Source organism: Bos taurus, chromosome 12 (genome assembly GCF_002263795.3).
Source record: "Bos taurus isolate L1 Dominette 01449 registration number 42190680 breed Hereford chromosome 12, ARS-UCD2.0, whole genome shotgun sequence".
Classification (NCBI taxonomy): domain Eukaryota; kingdom Metazoa; phylum Chordata; class Mammalia; order Artiodactyla; family Bovidae; genus Bos; species Bos taurus.
In genome coordinates, this window is record NC_037339.1 from 35,694,874 (window position 1) to 35,709,670 (window position 14,797).

Genomic DNA, 14,797 nt, shown 5'->3' on the forward strand with positions numbered 1-14,797 from the left:
ACCGAAATCAGATTGAGTATATTCTTTGCAGCCAAAGATGGAGAAGCTCTATACAGTCAACAAAAACAAGACTGGGAGGTGACTGTGGCTCAGAGCATGAACTCCTCATTACCAAATTCAGACTGAAATTGAAGAAAGTAGGGAAAACCACTAGACCATTCAGGTATGACCTAAATCAAAATACAGTATAGAATATTATATATATAATATTCTTCTCCATTATGGTTTATCCCAGGAGACTATATAGTTCCCTGTGCTCTACAGTGGGACTTTCTTTTTATTCATGCAGTGTGTTCTTTCTTTTTATATCTCTATATTCTAGGAAGGTGCTGTTGAACCTACTGAGTCACTTAGAAGCGATAAATATTGTGCAGATTTCTATTCTGTTAAGGCAAATCTACAGTATGTCTCCTTCCTCTGCTCTCCTCCCCCCAATTTAAAAACTGGACTGTCAAAGGATCCCAGAATAGTGTGGCTTACTCTGGTCTTGAATCATTATGGGCACCTACTATTTGTTCACTACATATTGAGTCAAAAATACATTGGGCAGCACTGTGTTCAGTGTGTATAACAGTACCATGTGGCACATATTAAATCCTTAAAGTGGAAGCTTGAATATTTAAAAAGCCTTAGGAGTCTACAGAAATTCTTAAAAAGTATTTATTTATTTACTTGGCTGTGCCGGATCTTTGTTGCAGCAGGCAGGATTTTTAGGGAAGTCCTAGTCTCTTCATAAATTTATCACAGATTTTTTGCAGGACAAACTATATAAAACAGACAGAATTAGCTGATTCTGTGAATAAGTTCCATAGTCGTCATTTTCATCGAACTTGGAAAGAAAATTATTTTAAGGCTACAGAAAGAACAGTTTTACTTAAACCAGGACCCAGGACCCTTTCTTCCTTTTAGGTAAACATGCAAGGCCCGAGTCAGGAGAGCCGACAGGGCCCCACGGGGCAGTCTTTGAGAGGGTGTGGGCTAGCCCTGTGTTGAAGGCCTGCACAGGACTGCAGTCGCAGTAGGAGGCAGGAAGGCTGCTGGCGGGAGGGCAGCAGTTGCGGGGCAGAGGCCAGGTGCAGTGGGGCGACTGGTCTTGGGGACAATGGGACCAAGCTAGCCAAGGCTGTCAAAAAAGCAGGCAAATCAGTAGTTGCCAAATACCCTTTTCCTTCTCTCTAGACATGTCAGAGGACACTCTTCCTGGTTGGTGCGTTTGCCACAGCAGCAGGTTGGTTCTTGAAGTCTTGTTTAGAGCCTTCATGCTCTTAATAAGTATTGAAGGCCCCACTGGGCAGGCTCCTGGCTGGGCTGTCTGAGCGGGCGGGTGAGGAGTGGCTGCTCTCTGGGCGTCTGTGAGGCAGGCCCTCACCCCTGTGGCTGCTGGGTGCATCAGGTCTGCACTGATGACACAGGGCTTGGTCCGGCAGGTAGAGGGACAGTCCAGAAGACCCTGTGGTAACAGCCCACCCTCCCAGGAAGAATGGAGGAGGATAAAGAATGAGGAAAACACAGACACAAAACAAGAGAAGTCAGAAGCCACGGTGTCTGCACTGGACAAACATCATCTTTGCTGTGAGTCCTCCTCTTGCCCAGCTTATTAGAGGCTTTAAAAGGATCAGACTATTTTGGAACATTTGGCAAAGTTGCCATCAATAATGGCCCAGAATGTTCAGATTAGAGGATCCAAATGCCATTGTTTATGACATCTGTATCTTGTTGGAGGATGCCCTCAGGGCTCAAAGTGAGATGACAGCTGGGTGGGGATGGTAGGACACCTCTGCACAGGCCCAGGGCTGCCCACAGGTCAGAGGACAAACACCACTAACAGGGACAGGAACGGCTTCAGGACATTTATAAATCAAGCCCTACTTTTGCCAATCTCTTGTTGTCTTAAAACATTCAGAACAAAGCAGAGCTCTACTGAGAACCCCCCAGATCATCTCTGGGGGCTAGTGATGGACTCCTGGGGCGTCTATTAGCAACCACCTCCACCAGCCTCTTTTCTGTCAGAATTCAGGCAGGTGTCACTGTCAGTTCCTGGTCACAGGGCTCGGGCCCCTGCGACTGGGGCAGGAACCGAGTCCTAGTTGCTATTCTCAGACAAGCCAACTCCTTGGGACGGGAGGCCCCCTCCAGGCCCCACTCCCAAGAACTTGCGGCAGAAGCCCAGCTGGGCAGTCCTCTGTCCACTGCCAGCAGCTTTGGCTCTGATTCTTCTCCATGAGCAGAGGACATCTTGAAATGTCAGTCCTGTGGCATCATTTGAAGAGCCTGATCAGGCCTGCTTAAGAGGAACTTGGTCCCAGGCTGAGGCTCCCCTCTGCCCCGCCTAGACCCCTGCCCTCTGCTCTGCCAGAGCTCCAGGCTCTGAACCCTGACAAACTGCAGCAGCCCTTTGCCACCTTCTCCATGGCATCTTCCCAGTCTTACCCCTGACACATCTACAATTTCTGTTTTCCAGGTGAGGAAGCCCCTACCCTCGAATGGCCTTTCCACACCATGACATCATGCGCTGCGATGGCACAGTAGCCCCTTAGGTGGTCGCCCCTTGGACTGAGCCTCTGGCCGGCTGAGTACCTGGAGGCTCCCCAGCAGCAGGGGGCTTGGGTAAAGCCTTTGGAAATCAGATGCAACTCATGCCTTTAGGTTGCTGGGTTGTTGGGGGAATTCCAGAGACCTCTTTGGAAAAGAGGTCTTCATCCCAGTCTCAAAAACTTTAATGGGATGGATGCCTTATAACATTCAACTTTATAAGGAAGATGGGATATTGTACTTGGTTAAACTGGTTTAGAAGTAAATTTCAAGATGATATGTTGTGAGAACAGGAGGGATAGAGCACTGCTGTTTACAGTTACTTTGAAAGACATCAGAACTGTGGTATGTTAATCAAGTATTTAATATTTAAGAACTCCAAATAGTAACATTTCAGACATATCATATGTGCAGAAATATGCTTTCTGTACCAAGGAAATATTTTAAAGACACGGTTCCCTTTTGGTCTTATGTTTTTATTTCTGGAGAAATATATTACGCTCCTATAAATTTGATATAATAATTCGGTTTTATACTGCTGCCTTCAAAGTTTTCAGAACTTTGGGTCATAAGATCCCTTAACACTTTCTGGATCAGGTGTCCTCTGTTGATATAGAATTATTTTTATTAAGTGTGGGCATTTAATTTGGGTTTAGAAATGCCTTTTTAAAGAGAGATTTGTTCTTGAGTCTCTCAAGTAAAATAGAATAATCTCTCACTCTGTCACATAATTTATGTTCCCTGTAAGTCTTCATTGTAGTTTTGACTTGGATAAAATTTCTTTTTTAAACAAGTATTTATTTGGCTGCATTGGGTCTTAGCTGCAGCACGTGGGACGCAGGCTCTCTGTTGTGGCATGCAGGCTGTGTTTGAGGCTTGCTGGGTTAAAGGCTTAATTGCTATGAGGCACATGGGGTCTTTGTTCTTCGGGGATGGAACCTGAGTCCCCTGCAGTGGAAGGTGGGTTCTTAACCATGGGACCACCAGGGAATTCCCTGAAACTGTTTTCTTAATTTCCTTTCCTGATGGCTCATTGTTAGTATATAAAAATGCAACTGACATTTTAAAATTGATTTTATATTTTGTAACTTTGCTGAATTCATTGATTAGTTCTAACAGATTTTTGTGGACTCTTTAGGATTTTCTATATATAAGGTCACATCATCTGTGTAGAGATAATTCTTCTTCCTTTTTGATTTGGATGCCTTTTATTTATCTTATCTAATTGCTTTGGCTAGGACATCCATTAGTATGTTGAATAGAAGTAATAAGAGGGAACATATAGTTGGATCCTGTGTTTTTAATCCATTTAGCTAATCTGTGTCTTGACTGGGGAGTTGAATCAATTCAGAGTAGTTACTGATAGGACTATTGTTCAGTTGCTCAGTCATGTCCGACTCTTTGTGACCCCATGGACTGCAGCATGCCAGGCCACCCTGTCCCTCACTATCTCCTGGAGTTTGCCCAAGTTCATGTCCATTGACTTGGTAATGCCATCCATCCATGGCTATAGGACTATAGCCATCTGAAAATAGTTTTGACCAAGATCCTCTGATAGGATCTTAGGGAACTCCTTTGTGTTCTGGGACTTAGTAAGTGTCCCTAGCCTACACTCTGAGAACTGTGGCTCTAAAGTATTTCAATCAGCATGTTTGTGTTGACAAGATGTTTATGGCTTCACACACACACACACACACAGACCAAAAAACCACCCCAAATCTCCCAAACTAAACCTGTTTCCAAGGAAAAGTATATAATATATTCAACTAATCACTTTTGGAGCCCAGGACATCACAGGTGTTAAAGGCATACCCAATGCCAAAGAAAGCTCAAACTACTGCACAATTGCACTCATCTCACATGCTAGTAAAGTAATGCTCAAGATTCTCCAAGCCAGGCTTCACCATTATGTGAACCGTGAACTTCCTGATGTTCAAGCTGGTTTTAGAAAAGGCAGAGGAACCAGAGATACCTTTTCTTCTTCGTTCTCAAAGAGCATCTCGATGCAAAGTTCTTGTGTAGCTGCACAAAACAAATGCTCTGGAACACAGGGCACAATCTGAAGCATTATATGCCTCAAACATTTAATGTCATAAAATACTCATTTGTCTACACTTTTGAAGATGTATCTTTGATCTGCAGTAATAACTCTTTGTAGCAGGACGCTACAAAGGAGACGCTTTGTAATCTTGCAGATTGCTATACAGATCTTCCTTGGCTTATGACGGAGTTAAGTCCCAATAAACCCATCATAAGTTGAAAACATCATAAGCTGAAAATGCATTTAATACATCCAACCTACCAAACCTCACAGCTTAGCCTCACCTACATTAAAGGTGGTCAGAACACTTATATTAGCCTCCAGCTGGGCAAAATAATCTAATAGCGAGTCTGTTTTATAATAAAGTGTTGACTGTCTCATTTAATTTAGTGAACACGGTACTGAAAGTGAAAAACAGTGTTTCTAAGATATCAGTTGTTCACCTTACTGATTGTGCACCACGTGAGTATCTGACCGCACATGCTGCCCAGGAAGAGATAAAAATTTGAAGTACAGTTTCTAATGAATATGTATCGCTTCACACCATGGAGCAGTCGTAAAATCATTAAGTCCAGACATTTGTACTTAGTGAAATATTTATTGAATGCCTTCTACATGTGAGGCACTATGTGAACCAATTTCACACAATTTTTTTAAAAAGCCATTAACTGCACTCACTTTACCCTTTTGTAACGAAATAAGAGGTACTTCCTTTGTTTCTTAAGCATAAAAACCTTGTTAATTCACTCACTTCCTCAACTTCATGTTGTAGAGATGCCAAATATAATAACTCGTTTCTCAAAGAAGCTAACAATGCAATTCTATTGCAGGGACATAAAAAAGGGAAAACCCGCAACTATGGCTTATTTACAACTGGAAGAAGAAATGAAGTTGTCAACAGAGGGAACTTACACTGAAACGAAAGTGACTTTCTGTGTACCCCAAGAAGCAGACCGGCACCAAGAGGTGGAAGCTAGTAGCAGGTATGCAGGTGTCGCTCAGAACAGAGCCTGGTCTCAGCAGTGAGGGCCGGCGCGAGCGCGGACAGGGCGCTCTCAGGCCCGGGTGGGGAAGCTGGACTCCGAGCCCCTCTGCCGGACCTGCCCGCCGGCTCCGCCAGGAAGTCGGCCCCGCACGGGGGCACGCGAGCGCGGAGCACGCGATCTCGCGGGACGCAAGCCGCCCTGCCCGAGAGGGACGCGTCCGCAGAGGACACGGCAGGGCCGGAGGCGCCCCCGGCCCGGCGGCGAGCGAGCGAGCAAGCGGGCGGACGAACCCCGAGGGAGCGCCCGCAGCCCTTGCCCGCCGGCCCGCAGCCCTGACCCCGCGACCCCGCGTCGACGTCGGCGGCCGCGACGGCTCGGCGGGAGCGCGCGAGCCCGAGGAATCTCGCGATTGGCCGGTCGGGCGCCCGCTCCCAAAATGCACCGCATGGCGCGTCATTGAAGAGAGACCATGATGGCGGCGGCGCTGGGGCCCCCAGAAGTGATCGCTCAGCTGGAGAACGCGGCCAAAGTTCTGATGGTGAGTGCTCGCGCCCCCGCGCCCCGCGCCCGCGGTCTCTGGCGGCGCTGCCGTGCTCGGCCTTGGCCCCCGCCGGACTGGCCACCGGCTGGGGCCTCCCGGGAGCCCAGAGCTGGAGCAGGCGGCGGTGGCGTGGCGCAGGACTCTCCTCCGCCTGCGCTCCTGTCTCTGCGCCCCTGGCCGGACTGTCCGCTCCCTGGCTGTGCGGCGCCCCAGCCGCTCCACCGAGTGGGGCCGGAGAAATGCTTCGTGAGCCCCGGCCCTCCGCTTGGGGTCGGGGGGAGGCGGGCGCTAGGTCGGGGCTGTGCGCGCCGCTGGGGAGCGGGTGCCGATGGAGGGCTGGCATGGCCCGGGTGCCGTCTGCAGCTGTGGTTCCGCTCGTGCCTTTGGGTCCCCGAGCGCTTTCTCCCACCTGCGACCGCGGCTGGGCAGTCGCAGCCGCCCGCACAAGGAAGGAACGGCGGGAGGGAGGGAGGAATATCCTAGGACCAAGGTCATTGGGACAGAACTTTGTCTGGGACCGAGCTCCGTGCGGGTCGTGCGTTGTGGAGAGTTGGGTGTGCAGCTCTGCTGGACTTTTTCCTGCTGCAGTACAATGAACAGAACAATTTAGTCAGTAGGTTATTACCTACTCGAGAAGGTGAGGCCGAGTCAAAGAGTAAGGCATTCCACTTAGAGTAGAAGCAAGGATAAACCATGTTTAGTTACTCAGTAAACTATTTGCTGGCTCAGTTTTGTTTTTGTAAACCACGACTTCCGTGTTTGTAGATTTCTTTGGAAGTTAGAGACTTGATTCCTTGAATGACAAATAGCCTTCCTAAGAATTGGATGCAGCAATCTTCGGTACCTTTTTGCACCTTTTACCCCCTTTTGGTTCGGTGTTCGGGTTACATCACATTTAAAGACATTTGAACTAATTCTCATATAGTTTTTAGTTCCTTTTATCAAGTTTTGTTTTCACACCCAAGACCAGATAGCTTATGAAATTTAGCTTATGAAGCTGAGAAGTTTAATTAAAGCTGGGTTTACTTGCCGCAATATGAACGAAGTTAGGTGAATCGTTTTTATCACAAAAAGTGACTTAGGGAACGTTTTCAGACTCTTGCAACTTAAGTCCAGGAAAAAACTAGCTATTATTCCCCTTAAATACCATGTTCTTAAAATTTCTGACTTAGAGCGTTTCCTGAGATATCTGGAAATTTTCTATAAGGTAAAGGCCTCGTTTTCATTAGACTTTAGAAGGAGTATGTGACCCCCCCCACCCCAACACTGCTTTAGTTCTCATGGAGATTAATATAAAATAGTTGTCCTTCATTGTTGATCTTAGTACTGGTTAGTATTTGTGCTTGGTAGGACCTTTTCTCTTCCCTGCAAAGCTATTCTTATCACCTGTAAGGGAGTAGGGGAGAAGAGTCTAGTAAATACTAGTAACTGAGTGCATATCACCCTCCAGACACTGTGCTTGATGCTTTACATACTTTGTTAATCCTTGCAACCCCTTTACAAGGTTGAGAGAGAGCTTAAGTAGCCAGGTTACATAATTACTTAGTGGCTGAATTAGGTGTACAATTCCCATCTGTGGTGCTAAAGCTGGGTCTCTTTCTGCTCTGCCTCACCACCTCTCCTGTGTGTTGTATTGGATTCTGTTTACATACTTGAAATCTTTCCAGAGAAGAGTATTGAAAAAAGTGTTATTAAAATAGAAAATTTCTTTTTGGAAAGTTCACTTACTGTTTGATAGTGTGGACGCTTAAGAGAGACTGCATGGTTTCCCAGATGGAAGCTGCAGTCCATCTTAAGAGTGACAATTGACATTTTACCCACTGCTTACTGTGTGTGAGGCACTATGCCAACCACTTCACATGTATTACCTTATTTGATCATCAGTAACTGTGAGGTAGTTACTACTTTCATTTTCATTTTATGGACTAAGGGACTGAAATATGTAGATGTTAAGTAATTTACCTAAATTTTCAAAGAAAGTGGTAGAGAGTGGGAAATCCAACGCAGGTTCATCTGTTACCAACCCGTGGTTTTTAGCCTTTGGGGTAGTGGGAATAGAAAGCAGGTGAAATAATTATTTGGGGTTACCTGGCATGCTGAAGTCCATGGGGTCACAAAGAGTTGGACACAATTGAGCAACTTAACTGAAGATTGTCAAACCTCTTTCAGTTACTTACTGTTCAGTTCAGTCGCGTCTGACTCTGCGACCCATGAACTGCAGCACACCAGGCCTCCCTTGTACAATGCCAACTCTCAGAGCCTACCCAAACTCATGTCCATTGAGTTGGTGATGCCATCCAACCATCTCATCCTCTGTCGTCCCCTTCTCCTGCCCTCAATCTTTCCCAGCATCAGGGTCTTTTCAAATGAGTCAGCTCTTCTTATCAGGTGGCCAGTGTATTGGAGTTTCAGCTTCAGCATCAGTCCTTCCAGTGTTCAGTAGATAAGTCCTGAACACCCAGGACTTACCTCCTTCAGGATGGACTGGTTGGATCTCCTTGCAGTCCAAGGGACTCTCAAGAGTCTTCTCCAACACCACAGTTCAGAAGCATCAATTCTTCGGTGCTCAGCTTTCTTTATAGTCCAACTCTCACATCCATACATGACTACTGGAAAAACCATAGCCTTGACTAGATGGACCTTTGTTGACAAAGTAACGTCTCTGCTTTTTAATATGCTGTCTAGGTTGATCATAACTTTCCTTCCAAGGAGTAAGCGTCTTTTAATTTCATGGCTGCAGTCACCATCTGCAGTAATTTTGGAGCCCAGAAAAATAAAGTCAGCCACTGTTTCCACTGTTTTCCCATCTATTTGCCATGAAGTGATGGGACCGGATGCCATGATCTTAGTTTTCTGAATGTTAAGCTTTAAGCCAACTTTTTCACTCTCCTCTTTCACTTTCATCAAGAGGCTCTTTAGTTCTTCTTCACTTTCTGCCGTAAGGATGGTATCATCTGCATATCTGAGGTTATTGATATTTCTCCCGGCAGTCTTGATTCCAGCTTGTGCTTCTGCCAGCCCAGCGTTTCACATGATGTACTCTGCATAGAAGTTAAATAAGCAGGGTGACAATATACAGCCTTGACATACTCCTTTTCCTATTTGGAACCAGTCTGTTCCATGTCCAGTTCTAACTGTTGCTTCCTGACCTGCATATAGGTTTCTCGAGAGGCAAGTCAGGTGGTCTGGTATTCCCATTTCTTTCAGAATTTTCCACAGTTTATTGTGATTGTCCTTAATGAGTGTGTGCAGTGATAATATAAATTTGTTTTAAAACTGAAATAGATTTTAATGAATCTAAATGCAACTTTAATGAGAGGGGTTCATGAATGGTTTTCATGGTTTTTATTGTGGAATTTGGTTAACATTTTAAAAGCATTGGCTAAAATGTAGTGCTGTAGAACAGTTCTTTCCATTTTATTTGATTCTTTTTTTGGCTGCTGTGGGACTTCGTTGTTGGGTGTGGGCTTACTCCCTAGTTGTAGTGAACTGGCGGTTTCTCCTGTGGAGCATGGGCCCTAGGGCACAAGCTCAGAAGTTGTGGAGCACGGTCTTAGTTGCTCCACAGCATGTGGTATCCTCTGGGATCAGGGGTTGAACCTGTGTCTCCTGCATTGCCAGGCAGATTCTCAACTCTGGACCACCAGGGAAGTCCACCATTTTATTTGATTCTGTGTGTGTGTGTGTGTGTGTGTGTGTGTGTATGTGTGTGTATGTGTGTGTGTACGCGCTTTATTTGTTAAAATACCATTAGATTAATTCTCAGAACAAGAGCAAAGATCATCCCTTGCAGAAACTTAGGAACTATGTATAGCATTTTACAGAACAGAAGACAACACTTTAGCTGAAGCCTGCCTGTTTCCTGAGTGGACTCAGCAAAGAAAAGGAAGTCAGGCAGGGAAGGGAAGGGAAGGTGCCATCTGAATCAAACTTCAGCCGCCATCAGGGCAAGTCTTGTGATGGTCACAGATTGGAGACTGTTTTTGAAGGGGTCTAGTACAGCACAGGGGTTCCATGTGTCTTCACAGGCTAGACCCCAGGCTGAGGTGCCATTAGGTCAGTGTCACTCAGATTTCTGGCCAGCCAAACTCCAGCAGCAAAGAGTCCCAAATTGAGAATCAGGTTCCTCCGGAAGTCATTCCTGTCGGTGGCGAAGCGGTAGACACCCGGAAGCCAGTCCCCCACGTTGTCTGGAATTTTGGGAGCTTCATTTGCTGAGCCCGCAGCGGTCACCCCGGCCCCACTGGAAGCCATAGCAGCACCTCTGCGCTCCGTAGGAACACTTCATTTTATTTGATTCTTAAATCAGCCCTGTGAAGTGGATGGGAGAAGAGTTATTCTTAAACTTTGTAAATGAGAAAATCCGAGGTTCAGAGATGGTAACTGGTGTGCCCATGGTCACACAGATGATTTGGCTCTGGAATTCAGTCTCTGGCCATTCACTCATTCTACACAGTGTCTTCAGTACACGTGTGCTAGGCATGATGTTGTACATGGTGAGAAAACAGGAGAATAGAGACCTTAAAAAAAAAATATTTATTTGGCTTCACCATGTCTTAGTTGTAGACTGTGGGATCTAGTTCTCCCACCAGGATTGAACCCTCAGCCCCTGCAGTGGAAATGCTGTCTTAACCACTAAACTGCCAGGGAAGTCCCAAATTCAAGTTTTGCTTTTTGGAACTTTCTGGGATTTTGTCCTAAATATTTTTGATCTGTAGCTGAATCTGTGGATACAGAGGACTGAAAGTACTTATTTACAAGTATAAGTTGCAGTATGTTTAGAGCTGATGATTCTTGCAGAATGTTTTTTCTTAAAAGATTTAAGTCTTGACAGAGTTCCTGCCATTAGGTTCAGTCTGAAGCATTTCACATCTGTCAGGTACCTTAGGGACAGGACCAGCAGGCTGGTGGGGCCCTTCTGCTGCTGCCACTTGGACCCAGCTCCCACTCCAGCTGCCTTGGCCGGGTGCCCAGGCCTCCTAGAGGCATGTTCATGAGTGCCTGTCCTCACTGCTCCTGTGCACTCTCATTGTCCTGTTGGAGTTCAAATACAGGTTCAAGAATAAAATGGTTAAGAATTTGAGGATGGCCACCACAGAGTGTCACATTAAGGTCAAGGCCCTTTGGAGAGAGCTGGGCCTGATGCTACCACCCTGGTCACACACTCGGGAAGCTGGCCTGGGGCTCTGTAGACCGGCACCTCTCCATCACATTGGATTAGCTCCCTCCTCCCTGAGCCTCCCAAGCAGGTGCGCCCCTGGCTTGCAACAGCCTTCTCCCATTTGTATCTAGTGGCTGTTTGGCATTTCAGATCTCAGTGTAGTTGTTTACTTTGGCAGAAACAAGTCTGAGCACTCTGGACTAGACTAAATGCTCATTTCATATCACCGTTTGCTTTAGTAACATTGATGACACCTCCAGTTTTATGGCTACTTGTGGATTATGTGATTGACTCCTCTGCTGGATTGTGAGCTCCTGGGAAACACAGATTCTGTTTGTTTTTGCTTATCATTGACTGACTTGTGTCTGAAGCATCTAGCACATTGCCTAGCACAGAGTAGACGTTTGATTGTAATTTGTGGATGGAAGTATGTTGTAGGGGAGGGTTCCAAACAGAGTACCTGGGTTTGAAGTTTCACTATGTTTTCTCTTTGTAAGACTCTGGTTAAGTTTCTATCTTTCCAGTTTCCGAGGACCCGTCTCCCATCGCTTTTCTCTGAATCAGCACAGCAGCTCTCTCCATCCTTCCATCTCCCATCCCGTCCTTGGTCCTGTCTGAGAGCCTTTTGTTCCTGCTCCCTCTGCCTGAAACACTTTTCCTCACTCTTACCTGATCCTTCAGGTGTCAGGAATGCCCTCCTTAACTTCCCAGAAAGGTGAGACTCACCTGTCCTGAACTTAGATACATCTGCACCACCTGGGATTTTACATTTGTTTGTGTGATTAATGAACGAATGTTGGTCTCACTGGCTGGATGCTAATATGTATTAGCTCAGGAACCTCGTTTGCACTTAATATTTGCTCAGTAATATTTGTTGAAGGAAGGGAATGAGTAGGTGGGGAGGGGAGATGGACCCAGGGGGATAGGCAGGGTGGGTGATATAAGGTCGCCCTGCAGTATTCCGTGCCAGTTCTGTGGTTTCTCTGGGTGACAGTAGTGTGAAGATCAGCCTGAGAAAAGCAAGAGGTTAAGTCCAAAGACCAGTTAGGAGGCTTTCGACGTTGTTCTACAAAGAGAGGATGAGACTCTGCACAAAGCTAGGGTGGAAGAGGGATGTGTTAATACTCTTCCAAAAAATTTTTAATGCCAAGATTACTCTTTTGGTAAAAGAGAGTGCATGTGTATTTGAGGGAAGCTGGGGAGCTTGAACAGCTTGTATAAGCTAAGAATTTCTGAGTTTTTATCTTAGTAGAAATTTTATTTTAGTCCATATATATAAGTATATAAGTATATATATATATACTTATATATATTTATTTATATATATATAAACAATATTTATACTTATATATATTTATATATATATACTTATATATATATACAGAAATCTTATTTTAGTCCATATATGTAAGTATAAAAGTATAAGATATATCTATTTTATGAAATATAGAAATGTCCAAATATAAAATTCTTTGACCCCATTTCTGCTGGTCTATCTATATTTTGTGACTTTGTGGCAGGGATTAGAGAGCTAATTGAAAAACAATAGTAGTATGACAGTGACATAGATAAGATGCTAGAAAATCACCCTATTGCTAGACCAGGCAGCATAAGTAATGACTCTTAGGAACTGAGCAGCAGGAAAACATAGCGGTTCTGGAGCCAAACTGTTTGGATTCTTCTTGGCTCCACCCATGACCAGATGTGTGACACTTGGCAAGTCACTTAACCTCTGTGCCTGTTTCCTCATCTCCAAAATAGGAAAATATATTATTTCCAGGGAGTTAATATATAGATTAAGTGATTTCATTTACTTGAAACGTGTTTAATACAGTGCCTGGTACATAGTAAGTGCTCTAGAAGTGATAGCTGTTATTTTGTACATTAATCTGTCAAATAACATTGTGTGAAATCATGTGACTCTAGGTAATCTCATAGGAAGCACTTAGTAAATATTTTCTGAATTAATCAAATTTCTTCAAGTGTCTTCTCTTCAAGTATCCTCTATATCTGCACTCTCCAGTGAGGTAGCCAGTAACCACAGGTGGTTGTTGAGCCCTTGAAAGATGACTGGTGCAAAGGAGGAACTGAGTTTTTTACTTTATTATTATTATTTTTAAGTTTAAACTCCTTTTATTTCAAGAAATAGTGCTTCTAGACGTTCCTGAAGCCAGAATTGTTCTATAAAAGTATCACAGAATATTACACAAGATTTTAAAATACACAATATGCTTCCTAATAGCTTGAAACCTTTTTTACAAAGCATATCATTCATGACCATAAGTATGTTTCATCTGTCATTCAGCCGGTGACACACACATCTGATAAAGAGTTAATTTTAACATATGTACAGAGTCTATGATAAAGACAAAGTTATCAAAGATTCAACTCTAACGTATTAGGTTAGAGTTAGGAAAGAGTTCAACTCTTTCAATTAGGAAAGAGTTCAACTCTTTCAATTAGGAAAGAGTTCAACTCTTTCTTTAAAAGAGTTTACCTTAAACTCGTAAAGGTAACATAACTTAGCTATGCATTTGATTATCTAAAAATAAAATGAAAATTACCGTTAAGCTAAAAAATACCTTCTTGGGAAGTTGGCTGCTGCTGCTGCTAAGTCGCTTCAGTCGTGTCCGACTCTGTGCGACCCCATAACGGCAGCCCACCAGGCTTCCCTGTCCCTGGGATTCTCCAGGCAAGAACACTGGAGTGGGTTGCCATTTCCTTCTCCAGTGCATGAAAGTGAAAAGTGAAAGTGAAGTCGCTCAATCGTGACTCTAGCGACCCCATGGACTGCAGGGGTCCTACCAGGCTCCTCAGTCCATGGGATTCTCCAGGCAAAAGTACCAGAGTGGGGTGCCATTGCCTTCTCCGAGTTTTTTACTTTAAAACAGTTGTATGGGGGCAGTGGCTACCATTTTGGGCAGCTCCGGTGTAAAGTGTGACTGTATCTCTTTGGTTTCATCTTCTGCTCTGTAAATACTTCTGCTCTTTTGTGACCCCTGCCAGGCTCCTCTGTCCATGGTGTTTCCCAGGCAAGAGTACTGGAGTGGGCTGCCATTTCCTCCTCCAGGGGATCTTCCCCACCCAGGAATTGAACCCATGTCTCCTGTATTGGCAGGTGGATTCTTTACCACTGAGCCACCTGGGAAGCCATCTTTAATTTGTTTTAGATTATTATTCTGATTCTTTTTCTTGCTGTAGAATCATTTTATGAACTGTATCAAGCAGATTTTCTTACACAGACATCATAGGAGAGAAGACACTGTCACATATCCTTTTAGCAAAACATGTTGGTTCAGGTTCTTGTGACAGAATATTGTGTAATGAAGTAGTTCTGTGTAATGGATGAGGATTCTGAATTGCCTTTTCGTCCTTGGAGGTATGTTCGCTCATTGGTTCTTGAGTCTGAGAAAATCCACCTGGGGCAGGGTTTTTCAGCCTGTCCCTCCTGGTGTTTCGGGCTGGGCTGTGCACTGTAGGACCTGTAGCAGCATCCCTGCCTTTTCTACACTTGTTGCCAGCAGCACCTCCTCCCA

General features: G+C 44.8%; 2 protein-coding genes and 1 pseudogene across 4 annotated transcripts in view; 2 read left to right on the forward strand and 1 right to left on the reverse strand.

Annotated features, from left to right (window-relative positions):
* The window catches only part of LATS2 (large tumor suppressor kinase 2), a 51,081-nt gene extending 45,604 nt beyond the window's left edge, over positions 1–5,477 (forward strand). Inside the window, exons 8-10 of one of the 2 annotated variants that reach the window (XR_003037539.2) lie at positions 1,428–1,572; positions 2,462–2,607; positions 5,404–5,477. Coding sequence is in view for 1 of the 2 variants with exons in the window: in XM_025000094.2 (XP_024855862.1) it covers positions 1,428–1,601 (174 nt within the window). In the remaining variant the exon portion in view is untranslated. Of the gene's footprint in view, positions 1–1,427; positions 1,617–2,461; positions 2,608–5,403 lie in introns of those variants that run through there. The other variant, XM_025000094.2, reaches the window with a different exon arrangement.
* Positions 5,478–6,019: 542 nt separating this feature from the next.
* The window catches only part of XPO4 (exportin 4), a 92,519-nt gene continuing 83,741 nt past the window's right edge, over positions 6,020–14,797 (forward strand). Inside the window, exon 1 of one of the 2 annotated variants that reach the window (XM_059891982.1) lies at positions 6,020–6,097. In XM_059891982.1, the coding sequence (XP_059747965.1) occupies positions 6,029–6,097 (69 nt within the window). In that variant the 5' untranslated portion in view covers positions 6,020–6,028. The remainder of the gene's footprint in view (positions 6,098–14,797) is intronic. The other variant, NM_001098889.2, reaches the window with a different exon arrangement.
* Positions 9,821–10,384, reverse strand: LOC100336753 (mitochondrial import receptor subunit TOM6 homolog pseudogene; annotated as a pseudogene).